Source organism: Echinops telfairi, unplaced genomic scaffold (genome assembly GCF_000313985.2).
Source record: "Echinops telfairi isolate 266 unplaced genomic scaffold, ASM31398v2 ScPeMD7_34;HRSCAF=130, whole genome shotgun sequence".
Lineage (NCBI taxonomy): Eukaryota > Metazoa > Chordata > Mammalia > Afrosoricida > Tenrecidae > Echinops > Echinops telfairi.
Genome location: NW_022103931.1, coordinates 1,708,520 through 1,735,188, shown reverse-complemented (window position 1 = coordinate 1,735,188; position 26,669 = coordinate 1,708,520). Strand labels below are relative to the sequence as shown.

General features: G+C 39.8%; 1 protein-coding gene across 1 annotated transcript; it reads right to left on the bottom strand.

The window, feature by feature from the left end:
• Positions 1-393: 393 nt before the first annotated feature.
• On the bottom strand, positions 394-24,929 carry RLIM (ring finger protein, LIM domain interacting). The gene is made up of 4 exons (XM_004715888.2): positions 24,881-24,929; positions 10,601-10,793; positions 8,562-8,645; positions 394-6,789 (listed from the first exon to the last, which is right to left on the bottom strand). Exons 2-4 carry the CDS (start codon positions 10,767-10,769, stop codon positions 5,216-5,218), a joined length of 1,827 nt encoding a protein of 608 aa, XP_004715945.1. The 5' UTR covers positions 10,770-10,793; positions 24,881-24,929; the 3' UTR covers positions 394-5,215.
• Positions 24,930-26,669: the final 1,740 nt, after the last annotated feature.

The window sequence follows — 26,669 nt, the reverse complement described above, 5'->3', positions numbered from 1 at the left end:
AGGCAGACGCTTCCTTGACTACACATGCATACCTGGAAAGTTTGCGGATGCAGATGTCAAGCAAGGAGTGGTCAGGGCAATGAGGAGAATATAAGAAACCACAAAAGTGCTCCTATTTAACATTTACATAAAGATTTACATAAATCTTTCCAGGATTCTTGTATTGAAATCGTTTCGTTTTTTTAAAGCAAAGATGAAACTGTTAAACTACACAACACAGATAAGATGGAGCTTGTAAACCCAGCACCTGCCCAAAGTCTTCGTAGAGGGGAATCCAAATCAAGTTTCTCCCACTCGTTTATCCAGTCCACTTGACACTGGTTTGAAGCAACAGCCCTTTGATCAGATTCCCCCTTTAAAAGAAATGCCCAAGGAGAGATGATCAAGCACAAATGATCACTTCATGCATTTTATTGATAGTCTATATTTTAAATCTGCAGTATGACATCTTACATAGGGAAAAAGATTCTTCCTAAATGATAACTATTAGTAATAATCAAGCCAGCTTTAATATGACTGACCTTTCAAGGTCCTGTTTTGCATTAAACAAATTATATTAGCAGGTGTAAAGCACTGTACAAAAAAAAAAACCAAACTGGGTACATTCTCAAATTTTAATTCAGGGCTTCCCAACCAGGAGTCTGAGTCTGCTGGAGAAGGAAGTCATGTCCAGGTTCAAATCGAAAGCAACTGAGAAACCAGGTCAAGCCAGCCAACCAAATTCACTTCACTTTGTGCTCCCCTCTGCAGTTTTGAAAGTCTCTCCCAGAGGTCAGGAAGCCCTGGTATAACAATCAACGTTAGTCTTTATAGTACATACATTTATTTGCTTCATGTTCAAAGGCATAAAAGCAGCCTTTATTACTGTTCTCCCTTCAGATCACTTCAGGTTCTTAGGAGGCTTCAGAAAGATTTGATGACTGCTGCCTAGCTATTTATATGAATGCAAGTAAACAGTTATACCAAAGTAGCTCTTCACGGGAGAAGAGAATACAGGTACAGACATATAACCAGGCCAACCTCGTGCCTACTCAACTTGATACCTGATCACATGGCCCTACATCTTTAAGAGCAGCACCAGGGACAAATGAAGCTATCAAGAGGTAAAATCCAAACATTGGACAGTTAAAACATATACAAATCCATCAGTGAAAAGAATGCTATTAAAAGGACATTAGATAGTTAAGGCCGGGGAGTTGGGTCAGCCTTGGTATTTAAAAATAATAGGCAAGATAAAAAAAACTGCTAAGAGGAACCTTGAAACAACTAGGAGCTCATGTTTGCAGTGTGCACTCAAGGTATCCCTTACTTAGCCCTAAGTGACTCTAGAACAAATCCTAATCAAAGCCACGTTTCATGGTAGTATTTAGGGTGTTGGAAGGTATGCCTCTTTTTCTACATTTAGTCAGAACACCTATGTGTGAAATGAATCAGAAAAGTGATATAAATTATCCTAGCATCCTTTGAGAGTTCTAACACCTCAATAATTGCTCCACGCTGTAGATGATGTTTAGATCCAAAATGGGGTTAAATAAAGTGAGATCAGTTACTTTTGGAGAAGATTAGATGGCATTTTAGAAACATTCCAGTTAGTACCAAGAATTTTTTTGGAACCAAGTACGAAGAATTGTGAAAGAGCAGGCACCCAAACCAGTTTTCTGTTGCGAATTAAAAGGAGTGAGACAGGAGACCCTCTGGCACTGCACTGCAACTTTCCCAGTGAAAGGCTTGCTTGAGATACTTTCCATACAAATTCCCCCCAACAGGTAACTTCCTAGTTACTCGATGAATTACAACACTATAATGGAATATTAAACCTATTGAAGAATTATACTATACTTTAAAAAAAGCCTGGCCATTTAATGTTTGCCTTATCAACCGTTCATTACTAAGGTACAGATTTCTTCCAAAAGTAGCCATCAGCATAGTCTTATAAGACAAGAATAAAAGTGCCCTGCACACGTGGCTTCTATGCACTTACTATTTGTAGTACATTTGGAAGGGAAGCCAGCAAGATAAAACTTCAGAAAAATTACTTTTTGTTCACAAAAGAACCGGGGGTGGGGGTGGTGGTGCAATGCTCTTATCTTTAAAAGAATCAACCACCTAGCAAGTTGTTCAAAATGGCCTTTTAAGAGGCAGTTATCAACGTTCACCTCCCTATCATATGGGTATTTGGGGAAATGACCAGAAGTCATGGTTATTGCTCAACCCACTTCATGTCATGGGCATTTGGGAAGATCGTTAAATACAAAGCATATTAAGTAATAACTCATCATACATATAATTTGAGACTAGGAAAATAGTTGGCATGGAAAGAACATGTTTTCCCATGGGAGGATAAAAATCAACCATTATTTGTCGGTAACACTAATAATGGACAAATTCCCTAATCTTAATGTTTGGTTGAATTCTAATAATGTACAAAAAGAAATATATGTGCATTTGTATGCATGTATCTTTATACACACACACACACACGCACGCATGCGCGTGCGCAAAATGTTTAACTGTACAATTACCTTCCACTCCAATGCTAATATGAACACATTTTCAAACCCCACCTCCAATAACATCAATGAGGTTTAAACTTATGTCTTCTTTTTTAGACTGAATATTCCAAATTAACAACATAGCTTGTTTTCTTGTGTTGCTACAGATAAAAGCAGACTCTGAACCTAACTTGTTCAATTTTGTTTCTAGCACGAACAAACAAATCTTGTCAGCTGTTCGGCGTTAAGACAAAACACTTCAAACATTTCAGACTAGTGAGTGAATTTCTAAAAATATCTAAATATTCAGGGAATTTTGCTTTCAGTACTTTTCCCTACGCTTTCAAAGTGTAATCTGCCCTAGCATTATTTTTTCTTACTGTTGTTACTGCATGAAGTTCAAACTATTTCTTAAAGATCAGAACCTTTCTATAATAGAAAAAGTGCAAAGGTACAAAATGAAATGTAGTCTTTTGCAAAAATATGCCCCCTCAAGATGCTGTGTGTTGGATGCTGGGGAAAAAAAGATTTCTGTTCTCCATTATACATCTCACAGCTAGAAATGGCCTTGTCTTCAATGTCCACAACCCCTGGAAGTATATATTAGCCATGGACTTTTCAAAATCAAAAATTAAGTAGCAAATTCCACTAAAATATCTCTTTGTTCTATACAATCCAATGAAAATTAATGAGTGCTATTGAAAAGGGTGTCCACGTGCACTTGTCAAATATGTGCATTCTACTGAAAGCTACAGACTTAAAATTCTATTTCCAGTGTTTATGAACAGCTTCGATATGTACATTCATAACCAACATTCTGCACGATTTACCTCTTATTATTTTAATACTTGACAAATGGTTAATACAACTTGGGAGGTTAGGGAGGTAACTGTTGTCAACTTTCTTTTATGCTTAGAATGTGCTGTAGTTGTTTATAAGCTATTTAAAATGAATACCTCTGTATTACTGGAACATCTTTTATCAAGAGGAAAATGGATTTGTTTTTAGCCTATCAGGACTACCCTGCCGATCTGAAAACTGTAGATTACACCCTTAGGAAAGGAGACAAAGAGGCTCACAAACACAAAAGAATTCTGACTTTTACGTGGACATTTTTTTTAAGGAGAAAATGTGTTACATAAGCGCCATAAACGTGAAATCTGCTTACATTAAAAAAAAAAATTAAGTAAAGCTTTTTTGAACATACTTCTTTGCAAGAGCAGTACATATCCTTAGTAAACTACTACTATGTTTACAAGTTAGTTTCCTTGCGACTTAGGTAGGATTGAAAGCCATAGAAAGAACAAGCTTTGAAAAAAATCTTTACATCTATATATTTAAGGTAACCCAAGAATTCAAGTCGACCTTTTCACTTTGTAGAGCCTTAAACTATGTCTTATTAACAAGTGTGCATGGGTACCTTAAATTACAAACCTCAAAAAAAAAATTGAGACTTGCCTGTTAAGCACACACATCTGTACCAAGGTCAATTCTTATGCTAAGAGGGGTTTACTGTCTATTCTCCTTCCACCTTGTACTCCAATTCTTTATAGGGGGTAAGACCATCAATTTACTTGTGCTGGTTAATAGTGGTTTCCTTACATCAAACCTCTGCCACATCTGCTGTTCTGTTTCACCCATTCAAGTTGAACACCATGTCCAACTTCTCATCGTACCCCAGGAAACCACTTCACCTTTGCATTATTACTGTCTTTAGGGAAAGTTTAAATTTTTCAGAGCAGGTTTCTTTATTCTTCCAAGCTTTCATTTCCTACCCAAATCCGTTGAAATATATTAATTTCTCTTGGTCTTCAATGAAGTTCAATTCTGCAGTTTTTTCCTTTTGCATGTCACAGTTAACTGTTCACATACATTACGTATTATATGTTCTGCTCTTGACATCTACACACTTACAAAAGCAGCACCGTACTTTGTTTGGTGTGTTTTACTATGCAGGCTCACAAAAAGCATTTGTTTTCATTTCTAAGCATGGTACTTTACAATTTTTAATGCATCAATACAACAGCGCATTGGAAAAAAGTAGAGCCGCTACAAAATAGCTTTACAGTTTTAAACAAATGAATTTGATTTTTTTCACTTACACAAGTATAGGCTTTTTAATATTTCCACAAGATAAATATCTCAAACTAAAAGCTCACTCTACAGTATGCCACAAGTGATGGGCTTAGCAGACAGACACTTCGAAGATCCTAACTTAGTGTTATTTACACTGACATGTCCAATATCCCCTGGACTGAAAGGTGAACAAATGTAGTTGAATTTGTGACAAACTAATAACCGGAAATGGTAAAGCTTTACTCACTTATGAAACATGTACTGTAACTTAGTCTAAACTGAGACTTTCCTTCGCCCCTCTTTCCTATGGTATGGGAAATTTAAAGATCAACATGAGACAGACAGCCATTGCTAAGGCAGATCGTTCAACATAACACAGGGTAAACAAGCATATGTAATAAATTATCAGTTAATAGAGATGCTACTGATTCTATTGGTACTGAAGTCAGATTGTAGGACCTAAAACGTTGCTTTTCGAATTTTTCTCTTTATTTTGCAACAGAAATTGAAGACAATCCATTCAGAAAGCAATGACTCAATTCAGGTTGCTCCTTTATATTTAGGCACCACTCAAAAAGTGGACATAAAGTAGATGATTTGTTTGCCCATTACTGCACCAGCTATATGGCTGAGGGTTCGGATCTTAATTACACAACACTTTCTCTGTTACCAGAAGTTAAGACCGCTCTGCGACATATAGGACAGGTGGAATTCTCAGACAGCCAGCGGTCGATGCAGTGCACGTGGTACTCATGGGAACAAGGTAGTTTACGTAGCTTGTTGCCTTCTGTATATTCTGTTATGCAAACACTGCACGTTTTCAATGCATCGTTTTCTCCAAAACTTCGCATTGCGAGGTTGTCAATTTGCTCTTTGGTGAGTCCTCTAGGTTGGTCATCATCCTCCTCATTTAAGAGGAAAAACTGAGCCAGACTAAGGAAGGGCAGAGAGCCACTTTCATCGAATGTTACGGGGGCCCTATGGCGCCCCTCTCGCCTGGCACCTGATGACGAGCTTCCTTCGTTTGTCCCTTCAAACACCTCTGAACTAGCTTCTGAACTTTCGCCACTAGAACTGGAACTAGGACTTAAATTGGAACGTGAACCAGAACTACCACTACCACCAGATCCCCCTCTCCCATCCTGCGACTCCGCCCTTTCCAAATTTCGACTTGGGACTGAGCCACCAGGCTCTGAATCACTATCACTGTACATAAAGTAGCTTAGCTCACCAAAACCCGTCATTATCTGTCTTAACATGGTTTGAATGGCAACAGATGTAGTTTCACTTAACCCAGTATTTAAAATTCTACGAATAGGAATTCTGATGGTACTGACATAGGTTCTCACACCCGCTCGTTCAGAACGAGAAAATGTACGCCTAAACCCTCCTCTTTCACTTTCGTAAGTGACAGTGTTGTTGGGTGTCTGTGACCTTGATCGAGTTCTGCTGGCTATGCTATCTCTCTGGCGATACTCCCCGGGACGAACTCTTCTTACTTGAAGATCTAGGACAATGGTAGGTGGTCTTTGTCCCGATCCTGATTCACTATTGCCAGTTGTGTCCGAAGCTGCTGCTCCTTGAGACGCCGTTCGGGTCCCAGAAGCTGCCAAAAGACCCCTGCTCAGCAACTCAGGTCCAGATATTTGCTGTCTCAATGTCACGTGGTGCCGTGTTCTAGAACTTCCTTCAGTCTCATTTCCTAAAGGATGTTCAAAAGCTTGAGATGAGATACGATGCTGCGATCTCCGTGGACTTTCACCCATTGGGTGCAGAGGGGACCGGCTCCTCTCAGCTCTTGCTCTGGTTCTGCGGTGATCTGGGCTTCTGCTTCTTGCTCTTCTTCTCTGACCTCTAGCAGGGGGGACCTCCCCGATGAACGCCGCAGTTGCATTCTGTTCCATTCTGGACGGCCTTGCAGATGGCGATTCAGATCGTGGGTTTTCCACTTGCCTTTGGCTGTTGTTTTCCATACTTTCCCCACTAGGGTGTCTTGCAGATGGCTCACTTTCATTTTCTGGACTCTGGCTCCCATTATGACGGTTCACATTGATCTCTAAACTGAATCTGAAATCACCACTGTTGGGATTAGTCCTGCTCACTGCTCTCCAGGACTGGTTTCCTCTCTGCCCACTTCTTGTCGTGTTTCCAGTTTGTCTGACGGAGTTAAGCCAGTCTATTATAGAGTCACCATTGGATACGTCATCGGAAGAGTCTCCACCTGTTTCGGGAAACAAAGCAGGGAGAAAAAGAACTTCCAAAATTAGGACAATCATAAAACAGTACCCTGAAAGTTTGTGTGTATTATCAAAAGTCATTGAAAGAGATTTCACATGTTTGCAGATTTTTGCAAATTACACTCCATAAAATTATAGCTAAGGGTTCAATTCCATTTGAAGAGCTATCTTATCCTAGAGAAACATGGAGAATTGTTTTTTAGAGGGACTATGAAGGAAGTCTATTTTCAGTATTTTACCCTTTATCAAGCTAACCAAACCTACACCTGTTGCTGTCGAACTGACTCCAACTCACCGAGAACCTACTGGACTGGACTAGAACTGTCCCACAGGATTTCCAACGCTGTAATCTTTATGGAATCAGTGTGCCACATCTTCCTTCCAGAGTGGCTGATGGGTTTAAACGGCCCACCTTTTGGTTGGCAGCTGAGCGCCTAACCTCTACACCCATCAGGGAGGGTTCATCATATACCCAAAGCCTAAACCCAATGCCAATGAGTTGATTCCGATTCATACTCAGAAATCCCCCTGTAGAGTTTCCAAGACTGTAATCTTGATAGATGCAGCCTGCCATGCCTTTCATCCATGGAGCAGTTGGTAGGTTAGGTTTGAACCACCAACCTTCTGGTTTAGCAGCCAGGTGCTTAACCACTGTGCAACCAGGTCTCCTTTCATCATAGAGAGCCCAGCATATAGCTATGAGGCTGTCAGAAGACAATTCTTACAGCCCACAATCCAGGATAAAACGTAGGTATCTGCTTTTGCACCTGTCCCCCCTACCCCGGAGTCTTTCCAGTATCCCCCAGGGGGCAGGTTTGCCCGCTTTGGGGAATACGGCAGTCAAATAAAGTAAACATAGCTTGAGATATAGTACTAGTATTTTAGTAAAAATAACACTTCTGGGGTGGTGCTGGTGAAGTTTCATTAGCCTATACTTCTTCTAAGGCAGGGGTGAGCAAACCGTGGCTTGAGAGCCAGATGCAGCTCTTATGGACATGTGGCTCTGAAGTAAAATTGGGGGGAAAACCCTTAAGGATATTCTTTAGATAATGGTAATTTCATTTATTTGTAAAAATATATTTATAGCTCTCGAATAATTTTAAAATTGTTGTGAGGGACAGGATTGGCTCTTCCATTTCCAAAGTTTCTCAACCCCTCTTGTAGGCCATTTGCTGCCAGGCAGCGTATGTTTAGTTGTCGGGGGAGGGAGTTGGGTTGTGGGTGCTTAGTGACACCTCTGGCCTCTACCCACTAGATGCCAATAGCATCCCTCCGTTTGTGTCAATCAAAAACTGTCTCCAGCCATTGCCAAAGAGCCCCTAAGAGACAGAATTGCAGCCTGTTAGGAACCACCTGGGTTAGAGTATGCAGCATTTCTTTTTGCTAGTGAGGAAATCATATCTGTATGTATGTATGTGTAACACACACACACACACACACACACACAATCCACTGCCAGGGGATTGATTCTGATTCATAGCGAAAGTCTCTATAGAAGGAATATTTCAGTAAGCTGAAATAAATCGGAACGAAGATGGGCGACAAAAGAAAATTTAAATAGGCCATTTTTCATTACACTTCAATATCAACAACCCAAAGGTCAAATGAAATAAAAACATAGACATTCTTACCATACACTAGGTAAATGGCTTTTAATGAAGTTATTTAATGTGTACTGAGCAGTTTTTGATTGACATTGAGGACTACAAATTCCACATCCACTCCATCCTTTACCCGCCCTGAATGCAAATTATACCTGTATTTTCCACTGAGTTTTGTGGCGGCGGACCCTCTTTAATCTGTTGTAGTCTTTGCAGCAATTCTTCTTCGGTACTTTCACCTGAAAGCAGTTTTTAAATGTTTATCAAATTACAAATGAAAGCAAGATATGACAAAATACCCATTTATAAACTATCAAGGGCTCATGCGGGAGGGGGGAGCGGGGAGGGAGGGGAAAAATGAGGACCTAATGTCGGGGGTTTAAGTGGAGAGAAAATGTTTTGAGAAACGATGTACAAATGCGCTTTACACAATTGATGTGTGTATGGACTGGGATAACTATTGTATGAGCCCCTAATAAAATGCTAAAAAAAAAAAATTACAAATGAAAACCAGCGGTTCTTCACCTCCCTTACATGAAATCAAAGAGTAGCAACTTGGGTAAAATTCACTTCTTTTGGGAGCAAAATATGATAACTTGTATGTATAACGGAGGTTTCCAAAAGTCTCAGTAAAAATTTTATCTTTTCTCATTTCCAATGAACTTTCTGAAGTCACCTCTTCAATAGTGGTTTGGCAGACAGTATCTAATTTGTTAAAAATCATTTTGTTAGGGGTTCATACAACTCTTATCACCATCCATACATACATCAATTGTGTAATGTACATTTGTACGTTCATTGCCCTCATCATTCTCAAAACATTTGCTCTCCACTTAAGCCCCTGGCATCAGGTCATTTTTCCCCTCCCTCCCCACTCCCCTCTCCCTCGTGAGCCCTTGATAAATTTATAAATTGTTATTTTGTCATATCTTGCCCTGTTCGACATCTCCCTTCACCCACTTTTCGGTTGTCCGTCCCCCAGCGAGGAGGTCACATGTAGATCCTTGTTCCCCCTTTCCAACCCACTCTCCCTCTGTGCTCCCAGTATCGCCACTCACACCACTGGTCCTGAAGGGATCATCCGCCCTGGATTCCTTGAGTTTCCAGTTCCTATCTATACAGTATCTAATTTTTTAAACAGATGCAACTGGGATAGGCTTGCTTCCCAGAAGCCCGAAATCTAACGTAGGCATTCTGAATCAAGCCTGGTACGGCTGGCTCAAACTACACTCGCCGTCATAAAAGTCACACCTTACCTTTTTAAAATGTAAGCAACCACCCCAAAGTTAATAGAATTAAACCGAAACGAGGGAGAAGAGAATGAGTTTTAACCGCGATCAAGTGGCAGTTAAAAGGGGTAAAAGGACAACTGAGAACAGAGCTCTATAGAGTTGCTTCTTTCACCCAGAGCTAACCCTGGAAAATCATACCTGAGAAATATACATCTAATAGACTTAACTCTATCCTAAGAAGCAAAGCTCCCATCCACACTGGACCCATGTCTCATAAGTAAAACAAATGGCAACCACAAAACAATCACGTCTATTCTTTTCCATTTAAATCACTGAAATTTACATCAAAATGGAATTCAGACTGCACAATTTTCCCCAGTGACAACAGTGATTAAAAAGCCCAGGCTTACTAGGCAGAGATAGAGACTGGTAGAATACCCGAGACTACGCCCCGAGTCAACCTTCAAACCTGGAAATGAACTCATCCCATGGCTCAATTTCCAGCCAAACAATAGCCAGGTCTACAAGAGGAGTGACAACACTAAGGCAGGTAAGCACACCTTAGGCTCAATCAAACATTTCAGATCAAAAGAGTAGCATTTATCCAAGGACAACGCTCAGAAGGGTTAGGAAAGAAGGCATGGGAACAGGAAACACACGGAGGAAGTGGGATGAGAGATGGTGCATTGTGGGGATTGTAATCAATGACATAAAAAGGGGGGGCCGGGTGAGGGCGGCTCATTTTTTGCTTTGTTTTATAAACCTTCACCCAATTCACAATAACAAGGTTTTTTTTCATTTAAAAAAGTTCTCTGATTAAGGAGAATTCCAAATATAATAGTAGTGTGACAATAAATCACTGTAATAAAATTGTTATCTCATAAAGAAACGGATTTTCAAAACAGACAGGTATTTTTATAAAGCAATTTGCATGCAAAAATCCTTAATTACAGGTAGCATACCTGGGGTGCCTAGCAAATTGTTATCCCTCATAAGCCTATAATCTTCTTCACTCAGGTTGTTTACAAATTGATAGAAAGCTTCTTCCCGATCCAATCGATCCATTTGACTTCTGCGCTGTGCTGCAGACTGGTCACTACTCCCTTTATCGTTGGAATCTGAGTTTTCCATCTTGTTGAACAAGTGGAAAATTATCTAAAAGCAAAAAAGAGAACAATTTTAAAAGTAAAACACTCACTATGCATTCTGTATAACAGTTTTAATTATGTGCACATCCAGAATGCACGTCAAGATGTGGATTTTAGGACGGCCAATGAATGCATTGTCATGACAGGAGAGCTCTTGAAAAAGCAGTTAGACAGTAAGTCCCTGGGTTACAAACCTCCGATTTATGCATAGATCATACTTTCATACTTCCACTCTAATATTACTACGTAGATTTGCCCTCACTTTGAAAGAAGGCAACCAACACCCGGTTCTCAAAACCTGTGCCATGATTTAAGGTAACCTTTAAATCACTGAAAAGGCTTTGAGTTTTTCCCTGCACTACAGTGATGCTAAATAAGAACATACACACTTGCTCCAACTAGCCAACGGATTCGACTTCAAGGTAGACTCAGGAAGGAATCTTCCTGGTAACCCAGGGACTATCTGTACTAGGAAAAGACTAGGCCAGGGGTCGGCAAACTCTGGTTCACATACCAAATCCAGCCCTGCTGCCTGCTTTTATTGTTTCCAACCTAAGAATTTTTTTAACAGTATTATTGACACTTCATTCACATATATAATAGCTCAACCATATCAAGAAGAGTTGTACAATCATTACCACAATCAATTTTAGCACATTTTCTTGTTCTCTGTACTCATTGTTATTCATGTAATTATCTTTTTCAAGCTTGGCAAAAATATGCACAACAGAACAGTCTTCAACAACTTCTAGAAAACCAAGAATGTTTTCCACACTTTTAAAGGGCTAAAAAAATATTTTTGTGACATGCGAAAATCCTATGCAACTCTAATTTGTATTCGGTTTTACTTCCTACCAGCCACATGTTCACTTAACACAGTGCCTACTCTTGGGCTACAATGACAGAGTTCGGTAGTTGTGAAAGATGTAGCACTCTCCTTGTTTGGCACTGCTCTGTGCATCAGAAACGACACCGATGCAGTTATAAGAACTGTTATAGTGGTCATCACACGCTGGGATGCGGTACTGGACTACTTGCGCTACGCTCATCGTGTCAAAAGGAAAGGCTTTTGAATGTTGTGCTTAAAAGGTACAGTGAAATATGGATTCGTTTTATCATACTGCATGACAAAGAATGTGTTTATTATGTAATGACACGGTAACTGTGCTAACGTAATAAATATACACTGACAGCACCAGACTAAGCACTGATGACAATATTCTCAACTTAACGCATAGGACAGTTACAGTCTAATTATAAAATTTAAATAGCTCATCAAAAACATTTTTCTCTAGAAAGAATGACACTGAGGCTTCAGCCACATTAAGTTTTAAGCAGCGTCTGTTAGCCAAGAGAAGAGAGCCATTGATCAATAGTGAGCTCAACTGCGCTGAAGTGCAACAGCTGAAGAAACGCGTCCCGAAAAAAGCCACTTGTTAAATATTAGCCTTTTAGCACAGTTGCTCAAACACTTAAAGAATACTGGGAGTAACATTATCAATCAAAAACAAACAAACAAACAAACAAGGCAAATTATGTTAAGTGGTTTTGCCTTGATTTTTGATGAGCCAACAAATGTGACTAATACTATCTAGCTACCCCCCCACCCCCCCGCAGCACGCGCGCTTAGGAGTTGGAAGTAACTGAGGTTCGTTTCTACGAACAGTGTGCACAGAACAATATTAGGTGAGACTATTTTCAAAGTTGAGAGAGAGAAAACAGTAATTCAGTCCAACCTGACGTGGCAATCGGTGAAGCAGCGGTACAACTGATGTTCTGGGACAAAGTGTATGAAGCAGAGAAAGACAAATTGGTGAAAATATTTATATGTATCAGCAGGTCTCTCACACTCCCATCAAACTGATGCTAATGAAGCAGTGGAAGAGCCCTTGCAAGTTTCCGAGACTGTAACGGTCATGGGCGCACAAAGCCCCGGCTTTCCCTGAGTGGTTGCTGGTTTCCAATGTGGACCTTGCCTCATGCCCAACGCATAACCACTGCGCCACCAGGGCTCCCCCTTATCAGCAGGTACCTTTGCAGAAACGATATGTGACTCAATCATGCTACCGAAGGAGCCCTGGTGGCATAGTATGCACACGTTGGGCCGCGAACCACCAAGCCAGCAGTTCAAACTCACCGTCCACTCCGAGGGAAACCCAGAGGGCAGTTCGAGCCTGTGCTATAGATGAGTCGGAATGGACACGATGACAGCGAGTTCGAGTTTTACCATCATCCGTTCTGACTTTTCATCAAAACATAACCCTGATCTGCCCCACCACAAAGCAGGTTCATGGCATATGGGTAGTTTTATCATGATTTTTTGGGTGTTTGGGGTCAAAATGAACCACCACCCCCCAATGAAAAGAATTGTCCTCAGTCAACACTGAATGAGTTGGAAAATGAGCTTTTGCCTCAGACCTGATGATGTTTCTTAATGTATTCAATGTAAAATTACAAGGTAAAAACAGTGCTTATGCTAAACTTATACTGTGGGGTAAAGTCATTTCAACAATAACTAATGTTGTTAATGTAAGTAATGCGAAGCTGCTTGGTACATTTTCTGTGCTGCTGAAGAACTGAGACTTCCTTTCTCACAGATTTGCAGCTGAAATATTTTCTGAGCTCACCCTACAGTCACAGCAGCCTTTTGGGGAACTCTAGGCAGTGAGCCAAGGACATTTCCGCACCTCAAAATTAACTGTGCGGTTGAGGGGCTTGCACTTAAACTGTAACTGAAAGTGATGCCCTGAAATGTAATGATAGGCTAAAAGGCAAACATTAGGGAACAATCTAATAGATTCCAACAAATGCCTTCTAAGGAATGATGTTTCAGTAAAAGCAGATACTTGTGGACTGATACCAGTTCCTGACAGTACCTATGTGTGAAAAGGTATTTTCAAAATGAAACGTAAAATTTAATTTCAAGTCAATATTAAAAAAAACATTTGCAAATGATTTTAATTATAGGTACACTAACTTGAACTCAAATTATGTAAAATGTTTTATCTCTCAGCACCCCTAAAAGTATGACATTCTTATTCACTACTTGACTTAACATTAAAGATATACACAATCTTTATAGTTTGAATTTTGTAATACAGTATGTAGTAAAATTTGGCTTCTCTCTTATAATACTCTCCTACTTTCACCTTCTGGCCCATAAAGCCTAAAGTATTTACTGTATGATATTTTACAGAAAGTTTGCTCTAGGTTATACATAAAACTACCCCAAAATGATTGATTACCATTCATTCACTATTTGTATAGCTTTAAGCAAATTACAATCCTGGCAGGTTTCCATACATTCTCAAGTACTTACATAAATAAAAAGCAATGGTAAAGAATCTAAATTATGACTAAAACATTTTCTCTTCATTTTTTTCTTTCCCACTCAATTCACCTTATTTTAAGTTTATATCAGCACAACTCAAAAGCCTCTACCATTGAGTTGTTTCCAACTCATAGCGACCCTTATGACAGAGTAAAACTGCCCTTGTGGGTTTCTGCAACTAAACTAAATCTTTATGGGGATAGAAAGTCACAAAATGGCTGAGAATAGTCAACTGCTGACTGTGGTCAGCAGTCCAATGCATAACATACTATGCCACCAGGTTTCTTTCATATCATATAATATGAACGCATTCCACAGACATATGAAAATGAGATGTATGGAAAACAGGTCATCTAGATTGGTGCTGAATTTAACTCCCACCTCACAATCATGTATGTGAATTATCAGAATGCTCACAAGTCAATAATGACAACCGAAAACCAACAGAAAGAAACTAGTTGCTGTTAATGTTGACTCACAACGGCCCCATGGGTGTTACAGTGAAACTCCACAGGGTTTTTCGACAGCTGACTTTTTTGAAGTAGACTGCCAGGCCATTCTTCCAAGGTGCCTCCGGATACTCAAACCTTCCACCTTTTCAGTTAGCAGCCAAATGTGTTAACTGTGGCAATACCATTAACTCCAAATCCCTGCCATAGAATCAATTCAGACTCATAACGGTACTATAGGGCAGGGTAGAACTATCCACAGTTTTCCAAGAGTTGATAGGAGTAGAAAGCCTCATCTTTCTCCCGTGGAATGGCTGGTGGTTTCCAACTGCCAAGCTTGCAGCTAACAGTCTAGTACATAACTTCTATACCACCAGGATCTTGAATATCTTAGGTAAGATGCCTTAATTTTGGTAAGACTTACAGGAATTCCTGAAAGACAGCTGTACGCTACAGTGACACCTCGGTTGTGAAATGGCTCCAAGTCCAAACAGCAGTCTGAAAACACCTGCTCGGTGTTTGTGACCTTGCTGCCGAGTCACAGTGAAAATCTGACTTGAAAGCACCTGTATGGGATGAGAGTGAGTCACGGTCGAGTCTTGCCGCGGAAACAAAGGGGCGATTGATTGATGCTTCAGTCTAAGCACTGCTCGCGCTCAGCCAACATACAGTACTTGTGTTAGTGTGTTCCATCGTTCATCACTGTGGCTTTGGGGGGCACTTTCATTGTGTCAACGATCATAACCATGGCTCCAAAGACAGTTAATGACACCAGCAAAACCAGAGTACCACGATAAGCGTTAAAGAAAGAAATCATTGCAAAAGTTGAATCAGGTCGCCACTGGTCTGATGTGGCGGCTGAATACAACAGGGCTGAGTTGACATTACCAACAGTTTTGTTTGTTTGGGGCGGAGGGGGGAGGGGGGAGACAAGTAGTTAAAGCAGTGAATGTAGCCAAAGGTGTGAAATCGATAACCATGAAACAAAGAACTCAGACCATCGAAGAGGTTGAAAAGTTACTGTCAATTTGGATAAATCAGAAATAACTCAGCAGCAAGAGCATATTCGAGCCAGTGGCATCCGAGAAGGCTAAAAGCCCCCACAGTAACTTAAAAGTCCTGGACATCAAATGTTTAAGTATAATTTTTGGGCCTCAGACCAATTACTTGGTTTTCCATTATTTCTTATGGGGAAAAATATGTCCCGTCTCTACCTTTTTGGTGTTCGAACATGAATTTGGAAGGAATGAGTTCCACAACTAAGGTATCGCTGTAACTGGAAATCTTTAGAATACTGGAAATCAGCAGCTTAGAGAAAATATACTCTTCCAAGTTGAATGGGTCAGGCGTTTAATGAAGACAAAAGAAAATCAAACTTTTCAACATGCACCTATCTCAAGTTACAAATTTGGAAGTAGCAAATAGCTAATTAAACAAAAATACAGAACACAAGAACCAACAGGCATCTATCAACAGGCAAAATGGACCAACAAATCGTGGCTGAGCCACATCAACGTAATATTATTCAGTCACGAAAAGAAATGAAGTTCTAATACATACAACAGCATGGAGTCTTGTGACGTTCACAGAGGGAAATAAGGCACAAGACAAATACATGATCCCACTTACATGAAATATCTAGAATCATGGGGAGAGAATGGTGATGGCTGTACAGTATGGTGAATTAATGTTCCTGGATTTTGCACATGAAATGGTAAATATTGTTATATAATTTCACCATACTATTAAGTCCATTTCCCACTAATTTTTTGAACCCTGCATAGTAACAGAACTTCTATTTTTTTTCTACTTGAGCAACAACAGCAGAATCCCCTTCCAACTGGAAAAAGTAGAAAAATTAAACTTTTCAGCGAGAGAAGTAAGAGACAAGCAAGCAAAACTAACTACAGTCTTTGAAAAAAATCACAGGGAATAGAAAACTCCACAAGTAAATTCTATGGAGCAGTTGGGAGTTCAGAACCTATGAGAAGCATCAGGATAATATTGCTTGCTTTCTTCAAAGATCTAACAAGTTCTCCGTCCAGGGTTATGGAGAGATTTGGATTAAATCATTGCTTCCCAAACTTCAGGATAAATAAGTTCCAAATTTACAAATGTTGAATATTTATCATCATAACCAACTTCACTTGTTTTAGACATGCAGCTTTAAATCAGTGAAAAGGCTTGGAGCCCAACCCACTGTCAGTCACTTCTGACGTATAGTAACCCTATGGGATAGAGTAAACTGCTTCCTCAACTGCAAATCGGTACGGGAGCAGCCTCATCTTTCTCCTGTGGAAAGGCTAGTGGGTTCAAAGCGCTGCTCTTGAGCTTAGCAGTCCAACACATAATCTACACCACCAGTCCCCTTCTTACACAAAGTCAGAACTGTATGCACTTGGTCTACCTACAAATTTGACTAACACAGCCTGCAGCAGACTGGATCTTGTTTTGTGACCCAGGAGCTTCCTTACATAGAGTATCGCCTGGAAATCTTGCTAAAAACCAGATGGAATTTTTGTTGTTGTTGAACCTATGTGTTTTCAGTATTGGAAAGCATTTTAGATGAAAAAAATCTATGTATTTGATGTAATGTGGATTTTGATACAATTAGTAGGGCACATAGTGAACTCTCAAGTTCTGGGACGGTCGAATGAGGAATTTCTTCAGATTCAGTTATATATGCTCCCACCAGATGGTAGTACACATAAAAACTGGGAAAGGTGTTTCCCACTAAACTTCACTGGTGGAAAATATGGATGGCTACTATAGAAGGGGGCTACAAAAAGTTCATAGAAAAATTCTATTATCATTCAATTCCATTTTCCAATTAACTTTTCGAAACTCCCTTGTATGCCTCACTGCTCATGGAAGGATGAAAATACACACTCTGATTTAGTAGGTGTAGGGTGGGGCCTAAAATTCTGCATGCTGAATAAGCCTCCCTAAAATTCACACTGTAATAACAAGACTGTTAAATACTTTCAGTTGTCGAATATCTCTCCAATATCATTATGGACCAATGTCAGCCTACAAAGAGCTCTGTAAGTGAATCATTTGGAAGAATCTGTCACACATGATAGTCAAATCTATAGATAAGTCAAAGCCAGGAGTCAGCATGAAAGATGTATATGGTAAATATACTAAATTTTCAGTAGTCTGATGCTGGGCTTAAATTATTAAAATGATAAATGTGCTACACTTTTCAAAGTGTTCTCAATGTATTTTGCACATGCTCCATAAACGGATTTCTTACACATACCCTTTACGTTTTTTGAAAACAAAGTAATAATGTTGAGTATGATACAAAAATATGTATAAGTAAGTAATTCTTTCCTGTGCTCACCAGTCAAGATTCACTCTTAACTTTTTGGAATTTCTGTTAACTTCCTACACAGGAACTAGAGACAAAGCATTATACCTCTATTCAAAACTCTGGCAACATTATTTTTATCATCCTAAACAGCGGCTGCCCGATGAGCCTGGAGGTAGTTCCATGATTCCATACAAGCAAGATCCCCCATATATATATAAAACAGCAAAGACATATTTTCCCTACGGATATCCTTACAGCACACTTATTTGGTAACTTCAAAACGGCAACTGACTGGTTCAAGTTTCATTGAACAGCGCACATTCCAATTTGCTTCCCTACTTTTGACTAAACACTTCATACTTTCTGCTCTTGTCTGCTCAGCTCCTTGGCAACTCGGACAGTTGGGCAGTTGACTACTACTAACTGAAAGGGTGGGGGCTGGAGCCCTCCCAGAGGTACCGTGGGAGAAAGACCGTTTGATCTACTTCAGAGAGGCCACAGGCTTAAAAAATGACAGAATACACTTCTACTCTGTGCACAGAGGATAGAATAAACTTGATAGAAACGGATTGGGCTTCTTGAATGTAAGGTGTTTACATTTGGAAAGACAAAGGCAAATCATGCAAGCGATATGAACAAAGTAAACTGTCACCGAACTAAGGATGTTAGGCTCACTCATTTTAAACTGAACCCTGCTCATGCAGTGGCCTCTGTGCATTAATCAGGCTGCTAACGGCATTGCCAGCATCTCTCACTTGCCCGCTGCTCCGGAGACGATGAGGCTGAAGCTTTCTGCTCCCATAAAGATTGACAGCCAGAAAACCAAAGGAGTAATTCTACTCTGCCCTGTAGGGTTCACTATGCGTCAGAATGAACTCGATGGCAGCAAATCTGATTTTTTTTCTCTATGTGGCATACACAAACATAATAAACTTAAACCACAGCCCCCCCCCCTAGATGTAATGGCCACCATTGTTAAATAGGTGAAAATGATTGTTAAATAAGTGAAAATATCAAAGACGTCAGAAGAACAAGAGTCCAAATGTTCAAATACCGATCCTTAGTTTTTGGTGAAAAAAATGAGGGAAGAAATGGTAACAAAACAGCTCTCCAGATTCTACCCTACAGAAAACAACCATGTGATAGGTGTCCAGTTTAACTATTAACATGAAAGGGAAAAACGACCTCCTTCAAAATTATCAAGAAAAAAATCTGTATGGATTGTGATAGAGTTGTACGAGCCCCCCCAATAAAATGAATACAAAAAGAGAAACTCTTATTTTAGTTATTTTACTCCTAAATAAAAATAGTCATGTGGTAAATCAACATCAGCCATTTTAAACTTACATATTTCTATGAAAAGCTTTCCAACAGAGCATAGTAAGAATATGAACATATAATTATTTAAAAAAATAAATTAGGTCTCTCTCTAGTAAAAAGCAATGTTCACTATCCTTTATTTATAGCTCATTTAATCCACACAACAATCCTACGAAGTAGAAATCTTCATCGCTATTTTAACAGAAGCAAAGACTATTAAGTGATTTGCCCAAGGTCATGAGGCTGGTAAGGGGAAAAGAGCCAGTAATTAAATCTAAAACTTCGAGATTCCAAATCTCGTGAACTGTCCACTAAGCGACAACTGCCTCCCATCATAGCCTATATGGTACAAGTACAAGTATCAGCTTGGCTTTTGACCTTCCCTCCTCCTCTCTCCCTCCCATGAACCCTTGATAATTTATAAATTAATATTTTCCCTGCCCAGTTGTTTCTAACTCTGAAGAGGAAAAGCCAGTGGGGAAAAATCCCTGAAATTTAATTAGCCTGGAGAATTTCAAAGTAATATTAGTGATCTTCTTTTCATCATCATATATTAATACAAATGACACAGTGTGCTAATATTTTGATGGGTAATCACGGAACTGCTAACTCTTAAAGTCACTGTTTCAAACCCACCTGCCATATCTCGGGAAAACTAAGGTTATATACAGCCTTGAAAACCCTACATAGGGAGGGGCACAATGACTTGGAACTGACTCAGCCGTAGTGCTGTTGGGCTAACAGTTGTGTCATATGTAATTTTCCTAACCCAAACAAGAATTTTATCATGCAGTTAAACATTGTTGTTCAGTAATAATGGGCAAGAGACCTGATGCTAAGTGTAAGCACACATATTACTTTAATGCAGTAGACACATTGCATCATAGTGTGCAGCTCACAGCATTGTGAGGCAAAAACTGGGAGGCTGGCACAGACCGAGCAAGGGTTTGTTCTGTTGTAAAGAGGGTAGTTTTGAATAGAAACCAACCCAAGAGTATGTGACAAGGCACCAGCAGACTCCTAATAAAATCGACTTTACCAACGTGAATTCTAAAATATCAAATCAAATGCTTATGTAAATATCACTTTTAAAAGAGCCCCATCTATTCAAATCTGAAAGAAACGACCTCTTTAAAGGGGTGCAGTGAGGAAAGAAGCAAGGCAACCTACCACCAACTAAAGCATCCTGTTCATTTTCACATTCATGGAAACTCCAAACTCAAGAATGTACAAAAGCAGAACGTGCCAGTTTTTAAAAATCCGAGGTATCAACACAAAAATACATCACACTGAAGAGAAGGGCACACATCACCCATTGGCAAGAGCTTCATTAAAAACCTCACAAAGGACATGAAAACGAATTTAATTTGATCCTGGCCAACAAAGCAAAGAAAATGTTAGCTCAGTTATATCAGCATCAAACGAAAAGTACTTAATAGAGCTTTAAAAAGTTAAATCGCAAAGTAGCGCTCAATTTGCGGTCAGGATATAAAGAAATGAACAGTCAAACTGAACCATAGTGTTTTAAGTGATTTGCACCCAACTCCATAACAATATGTGTGCCATGCAATGCAGACACCAAAATGTTGGGGCACCTTACAATACAGAATGTTTAATTAAAATTTCATGGTATTTGTTGCAGAAAAGACAAAGGCTTATTAGTGGTTACCAGGGGCTGAGGGGAAGGGGAAATGGAGTTGTTGCTTAAAAGGGTTGAGCTCTCAAAAATCCATTGCTGATGAGTCAATTCCGACCCATCGGGACCCTATAGGACAGAGAACTGTCCTATAGAACTCCAAGGTCGTCAATCTTTACCAAAGTAGACTGCCGAAGCTTTCTCTCAGAGTGGCTGCTGGTTTTGAATGAACGACCTTTCAGTTAGCAGCTCAAGGCTTTAACCACTGACTACTAGGCCTCCCAGGTTTTCCTGTAGGGCTATGAAAAGCATTTGAAAATGGTTACTGTAATATCACTGAATTATACATGTAAAATGGCAGATGTTTCACTATATATATTTTATTACAAGTGGGAAAATGAACAACATGCATGAACTTTGGAATCAGGTAAGCATAAGAAGTCAATCATAAAAGAACAACGTTTTATGATTTCATTTATATAAAATATCTGTCATAAGCAAATCTACAGGAAGATTAGTGGTTGTTTAGGTCTGATCTGGAGGGGGAAAGGCAGGGGGAACTGCCAAATGGGTAGTTTTCTTTCTAGAGTGATGAAACAGTCCAAAATTGTGGTGCTGCCATATATAACTCTGAAAATGCTAAACAAAAATCACTGAATTGTAGTTTAATGAGTACGCTGTCATTATATTTCAATCAAGCTTTTAGAAAACATGGCATTTTCAATAAATAAAAGTTGTCTAACTTCATACTGAGGAGGTGTGCCCTGTCCTACGCCTCTCCAAACCAAACTCATTGCCATCAAATTGATGCCAACTCATAGTGACCCTATCTGGAACGCGTGGGGGTTCCGCATTAGGCTGCGATTCGAAAGGTCTGCAGTTTGAAGCCCCGCCCCCAGCTGCCCCTGGGGAGAAAGATGGGCTTTTTACTCCCATAAACATTTACAGTCTCAGAAACGTAAAAGGAGCTCTACCCTGTTTATGGGGCTGTTATGAGTCATACTTGGGTAGCATGGTTGAAACTCAGCTCTGTAAAAGATAAAAGCAGAAAATAGAAGGTTCTAGACCAATTTAGCCAGTTCCCTCAACTCCTGTGCCTCAGGATCTCCAACGAACTGGATCAATACTGGACCAGATTAAATCATCTAAAAGGTATCTTTGAGTTATATGAATCTGTGACTTGTGAATAAGATATAATCCAAGTCCCAGATGTACGCTTAGAAGACGTGATTTCCTTTTCTCATTGCCATTGTACTACCTCCCGATTCATGACTATATTACCTTTTTTGAATACACAGCAGTCTTTAAGAAACCGGCAGGGTTGCGGTTCCACTGCCTTTATCTAACGTATAAGATACTTCTCATCAAGCACATAATTTATTTCTAACACGGGCCCCTCACAGAAAACTGCCATTGCTAGTGCCGTTTACTAAGAGATTAGCCTCACTACAGTTCTGCTATCTTGAGAGGAGACCTGGTGGCGCCCTTGCTAAACAAGAAGCCGGTGGTTCCAATCCACCAGCCACTCGGTGGCAGCCTGCTTCTGCCCAGATGCGCAACTATGGAAACCCATGAGATAGTTCTACTCTGTCCTCTGGAGTTGCTAGCAGTCCCAACCAACTTGATGGCAGGAGTTTTATTTCTTGAAAATGAACAACACGAGGGGGAAGAGGCAAAGAACTCAGAAAGGCTCAAGGGTGTCATCTCTTGGCAAGAATTTGACTCAACAGCTCAAAAACTACTAAGAACTGCAGAACAGTTACAAAATAGATCACTAAAGAGGTTCTCAAAGGACAGAAAACAATGTGAAATGCTACCGATTTATAGAATCCAGTTAAAAAGAGGAAGTATAAAAGGAAGCATGTCACGCGGTGACATTTCATCTCACTCAGGGTACATTAATTTAGACCACATTTAGTCCTCACTCAATTAGGATTTGGTATTACCCACAAACTCAATTCTGACGGACTTCTCTCACTCGCAAGGGTGGGGAAGAATCTCAACAATCCAAAGGATCCACGTTTATAAAAAGCAAAGGAACCCATGCGAAAGCACCAGCGAGGCTGATGTCCACCAATGACTAACTATTATCTTGAGGACAGAAGAGTTTTCTAGCAAAAATAACTTCTGTGAAATGAAAGGATTTTTCCCTCCAGAGAAAACTTTAGACACAAATCATTTCCTTTCCCCCAGAGAAATCATGTTCACCACTGTGCAAACACCACAAGAAATTTCCAACGCTAGAATAGAAACCCAGTTTGTAGTTGTGAAATTCTGAATCCACCAAGACAGAGTTAGAGTCATTTCACATATAGGTAGGTGTCCTTATGACTGAATTAAAATCTGACATCTATAGCAAAAACACCAACTATGTGCTTCACGAGGAAACATACATTCAGAAATAATATTCCCAATTGTTTGCAATTGCCAAATTTTTTATATCAAATACCTCAAATGCTGAAAGGAAAAATAAACTGCTTAATTATCTGGGAAACTTACATATTCAAGATTAAAAGGGAAAATGAAGGCAAAGATGGCCATAGAAGTATTACTGTTTTCTTACCCTGGTTTTCAACATTTTAAGGGATTATATAAACTGGCTAACTTTTTTTTTTCAATCAAAGGTTTGGACCTTCATGTTATCTAGAAATATTAAGGAACTGAACTTAAAAAGAAAAGCATGTCACCATCCTAGGCAACAGCCCCCAATCCTAGTACTGTACCTCATAGGCCTGAGCTTGGCAGAGAACTTTTTCGCTTTCTAATTTGTTATCCACTGTGATAAATCAAGGGAACAAAAGGCTAGTCAATGATTTGCTCTATTTCCCAATGCACAAATGCTAAGGAAAAAGTAATGTACATTACTAGATAATTCCAATAAAGCCCATCTGACCTACTGTATTATTTAAGACCACACTAAGGATTCACTAACTGGAAAGAACACTCATTCAGCCTAATAAATCTAGATACCACTTGATTACTGAGCCATTTACTAAAACCATTTCTGATTTGAAATTAAAGTTATCAAATTATATCAAGAGTATGATAGCCAGCACAGAAACTTACAAAAGACAAAAAAGGGATAATTGCTGGAAAGTCTCACTTATTCCAAAGTCTGTAAGTATTAAAGTTTTGATCTAACAACGTACAGATTCATTACAACTGTGGTCATTTTATTTCTATTATATCTCCTATTTAATTAGAGAACAATCAACTCTAGAAGCTATAAAGTTTAGGAACTTCAGTGTCATTTGAATTAAGTTAAAATGGGGACCCCACCACTTACTAGCTATTTAACGGAGGCTAAATTACTTAATCTCTTCCCTGAGTCCCAGTTTACTTTCTAAAACAAGTCAATATACGCATGAGGCTTTGTTATAAGTATTATAAAATCATGCACATAAAGCATAAGGCCTAGAACATGAGAACTCAATACAAGCCAGCTATGAATTTCGGACTGGGAAAAATCCATGTCTGCAGCTGTTGTCCTGGCATAATTAGTAACACTGTCTCTTTTGCTCCTAAAAATGTCCTGGTTAGGGCAATATATGGTTACCTTAACCACACTGATGGGAAACACAATTAATACTAATTAGACTGTATAACAATTGTTTTAATCATATATAGAAAAATATCAAGCACCACACGAATTAATTAGACTCCTATAAGATAGTCTACTGATATTTGGCTTACTCAAAGAACATTTAAACACTATAGTTTATACATTCACACCTATCTCATTTCAACAATGATTCAAAGGAGCATTTTTTTGTTCTTTCTATACCATAGAGGTATTGCAAACTTAAGGGATTTTGAGAGAAAAAGTCAGATAACTCAATGGTGAGTTCCAGCCACTCAAAACATTACCCTTTGAAACCCCAGTGAAAAGAACCCATTCTCATCATGAAGAATGCCCAACATCAACTAACATATCAATGAGCCCATCCCATTACAGTGCCTGCAAAACAGAACAATAAATATGCTTAAACATGCATTCTATACATAAATAAATCATCAGGAGATGCAACAAAAAGTAAATTACCTGACTTATGACATAGTACTGAAATACAATAAACTGGATTTTAAGTTCTCTTCACTCTCTGCTCTAGAAAAAAAAAGAATCCATTATTCTTCTTCTTTTATAAGATATACATTTTCTTTGAAATAAGCATCCTAAAACAAAAAACAAAAAACCAACACACCATACATAATAACCCAAGCTTGTTCACTACTAGTATTGTACGACCTGGGGAGACCCAGTAGCCAGGGGTTAGACAACACTTCTTCTAAAAGTTGAGAGTCAATCTACCTTTTAATATAAGCTTGTTTAAAACAAGCCTTACTTTATCAAACCAGAAATTATTTTCAGATTCTGATGCTCACTTTCAGGAACTTATTCTGCACATTATACTAGCCGAAGGCAGAAACTAAATTGTTTAAAAGTAGTACTTTATTTCCAGAACATCTTCTGCTACCCAAATTATGTCTGAAAACATTTTACAGTCACCTAAGTGTGTCCTAAAATTATATTTTAAACAGAGTTTAGACTGGTGTTCCTGGTTACTTAACCTATTTTTACAATTTAGAAAAGTAACCGGGGTATTTAGAGTTCTAATGGTCTTTCTCAAGTTACCCAGGATGGACATAACTTGTACCTGATGGGGTGAGTAGTTATTTTCTATTTAATCATAGTAGAAGCACGTTTAGCATCTCTCCCCTTACTGCAATCATCCAAAGCCACTTTAGGTAAATAATTCAGGAAATGTGTACTTTCTATTTCCAGCCAAAAAGTTATCTATCCATCTCAGAGGTAGGTAGCTACAGATAGAGTGGAGCCTTGCAAATAGTGGATGACAATCTGATATAAACATTTCGTCTTGTCCAAATACGAAAAAAGAAATAACCCAAGTAACATGCAAGACCACACTAGGCCTCAGATTCCCAGGCTAACCTGTGGAATAAGTATGGTGAAACTGCTAGGGTAAGGAACGTGGCTGTTTCCTCCATCTTGAAATTAATCAGCATACGGGAAAAAGGGACCAAGTATTCAGGAAGCAGAGCCCAACCGGTTAATACTAGTTACTAAGCTAAGGCGTACGTGGCAGGTACCGCCGGAAGAAGCTGAGACCCCTTCAACTTGCCCGACTCCCACCCCCTTCTTTAATGGGATGGGGTTGGGCTGCTGGCGGATTGGACGGAAATTAACTTAAGAATCCATTCCCACCCTAGCCCTGGGAAAATCAACAAACACGCAAAGGCTTTTCCCTCCCTTTGGGGGTTCTTTCGAGAGATTTCAGGAAAAGGAAATGCAGGCTTTTCCATTCGAATACGGAAGTAAGTAAGGCACCCTTGCTTTAGATCCCGAAGGAAGATGTCATCGTGGCCTCGGGGGGCGCCGACTGGGGAGCGCCCTGCAGAAGGGCTCAAAGTGGGCCTTTGGGATTCTAAGTCCTGGGAAATCGAAAGATCCAAGAGTTCCCAGCACCTAACTTACGAGGCCTGGTTCTCCCCCCTCCTCCCTCCTAGACCCAAGCCCGCTGGTGGAAGGCAGAGAGCAGTCTCCCAAGAACATAGGAAGAAACCATGATAGGGTCCCAGAGTCTCCCGCTTGAGGTCAACCCTCGGAAACAGCCACCCCCAATTCCTACGGCTCTCCGGAGCTCCTGGCTGCGGCACCCGCGGCCACGGACAGGAGGCCCTCCGAACCTCCTTCCCCTTCTTCAAAGCACCCATCGGCCCTACCACTCCGCTAAAATGGCAGCGGCGACAACGCCACGGAGCCCCCCGCAGCAGCCAGCCCCGGGGTTCGGAGGCGGCCCGGGGCCCTGCCA

Coding starts and splice junctions, on each gene's coding strand:
- RLIM (XM_004715888.2), bottom strand. CDS start 10,769: ATGGAAAACTCAGATTCCAACGATAAAGGGAGTAGTGACCAGTCTGCA. Junction 8,646..10,600: donor CAATTTGCTAGGCACCCCAG/GTATGCTACCTG, acceptor AACTGCTTTCAG/GTGAAAGTACCGAAGAAGAA. Junction 6,790..8,561: donor AAACTCAGTGGAAAATACAG/GTATAATTTGCA, acceptor TTCCCGAAACAG/GTGGAGACTCTTCCGATGAC.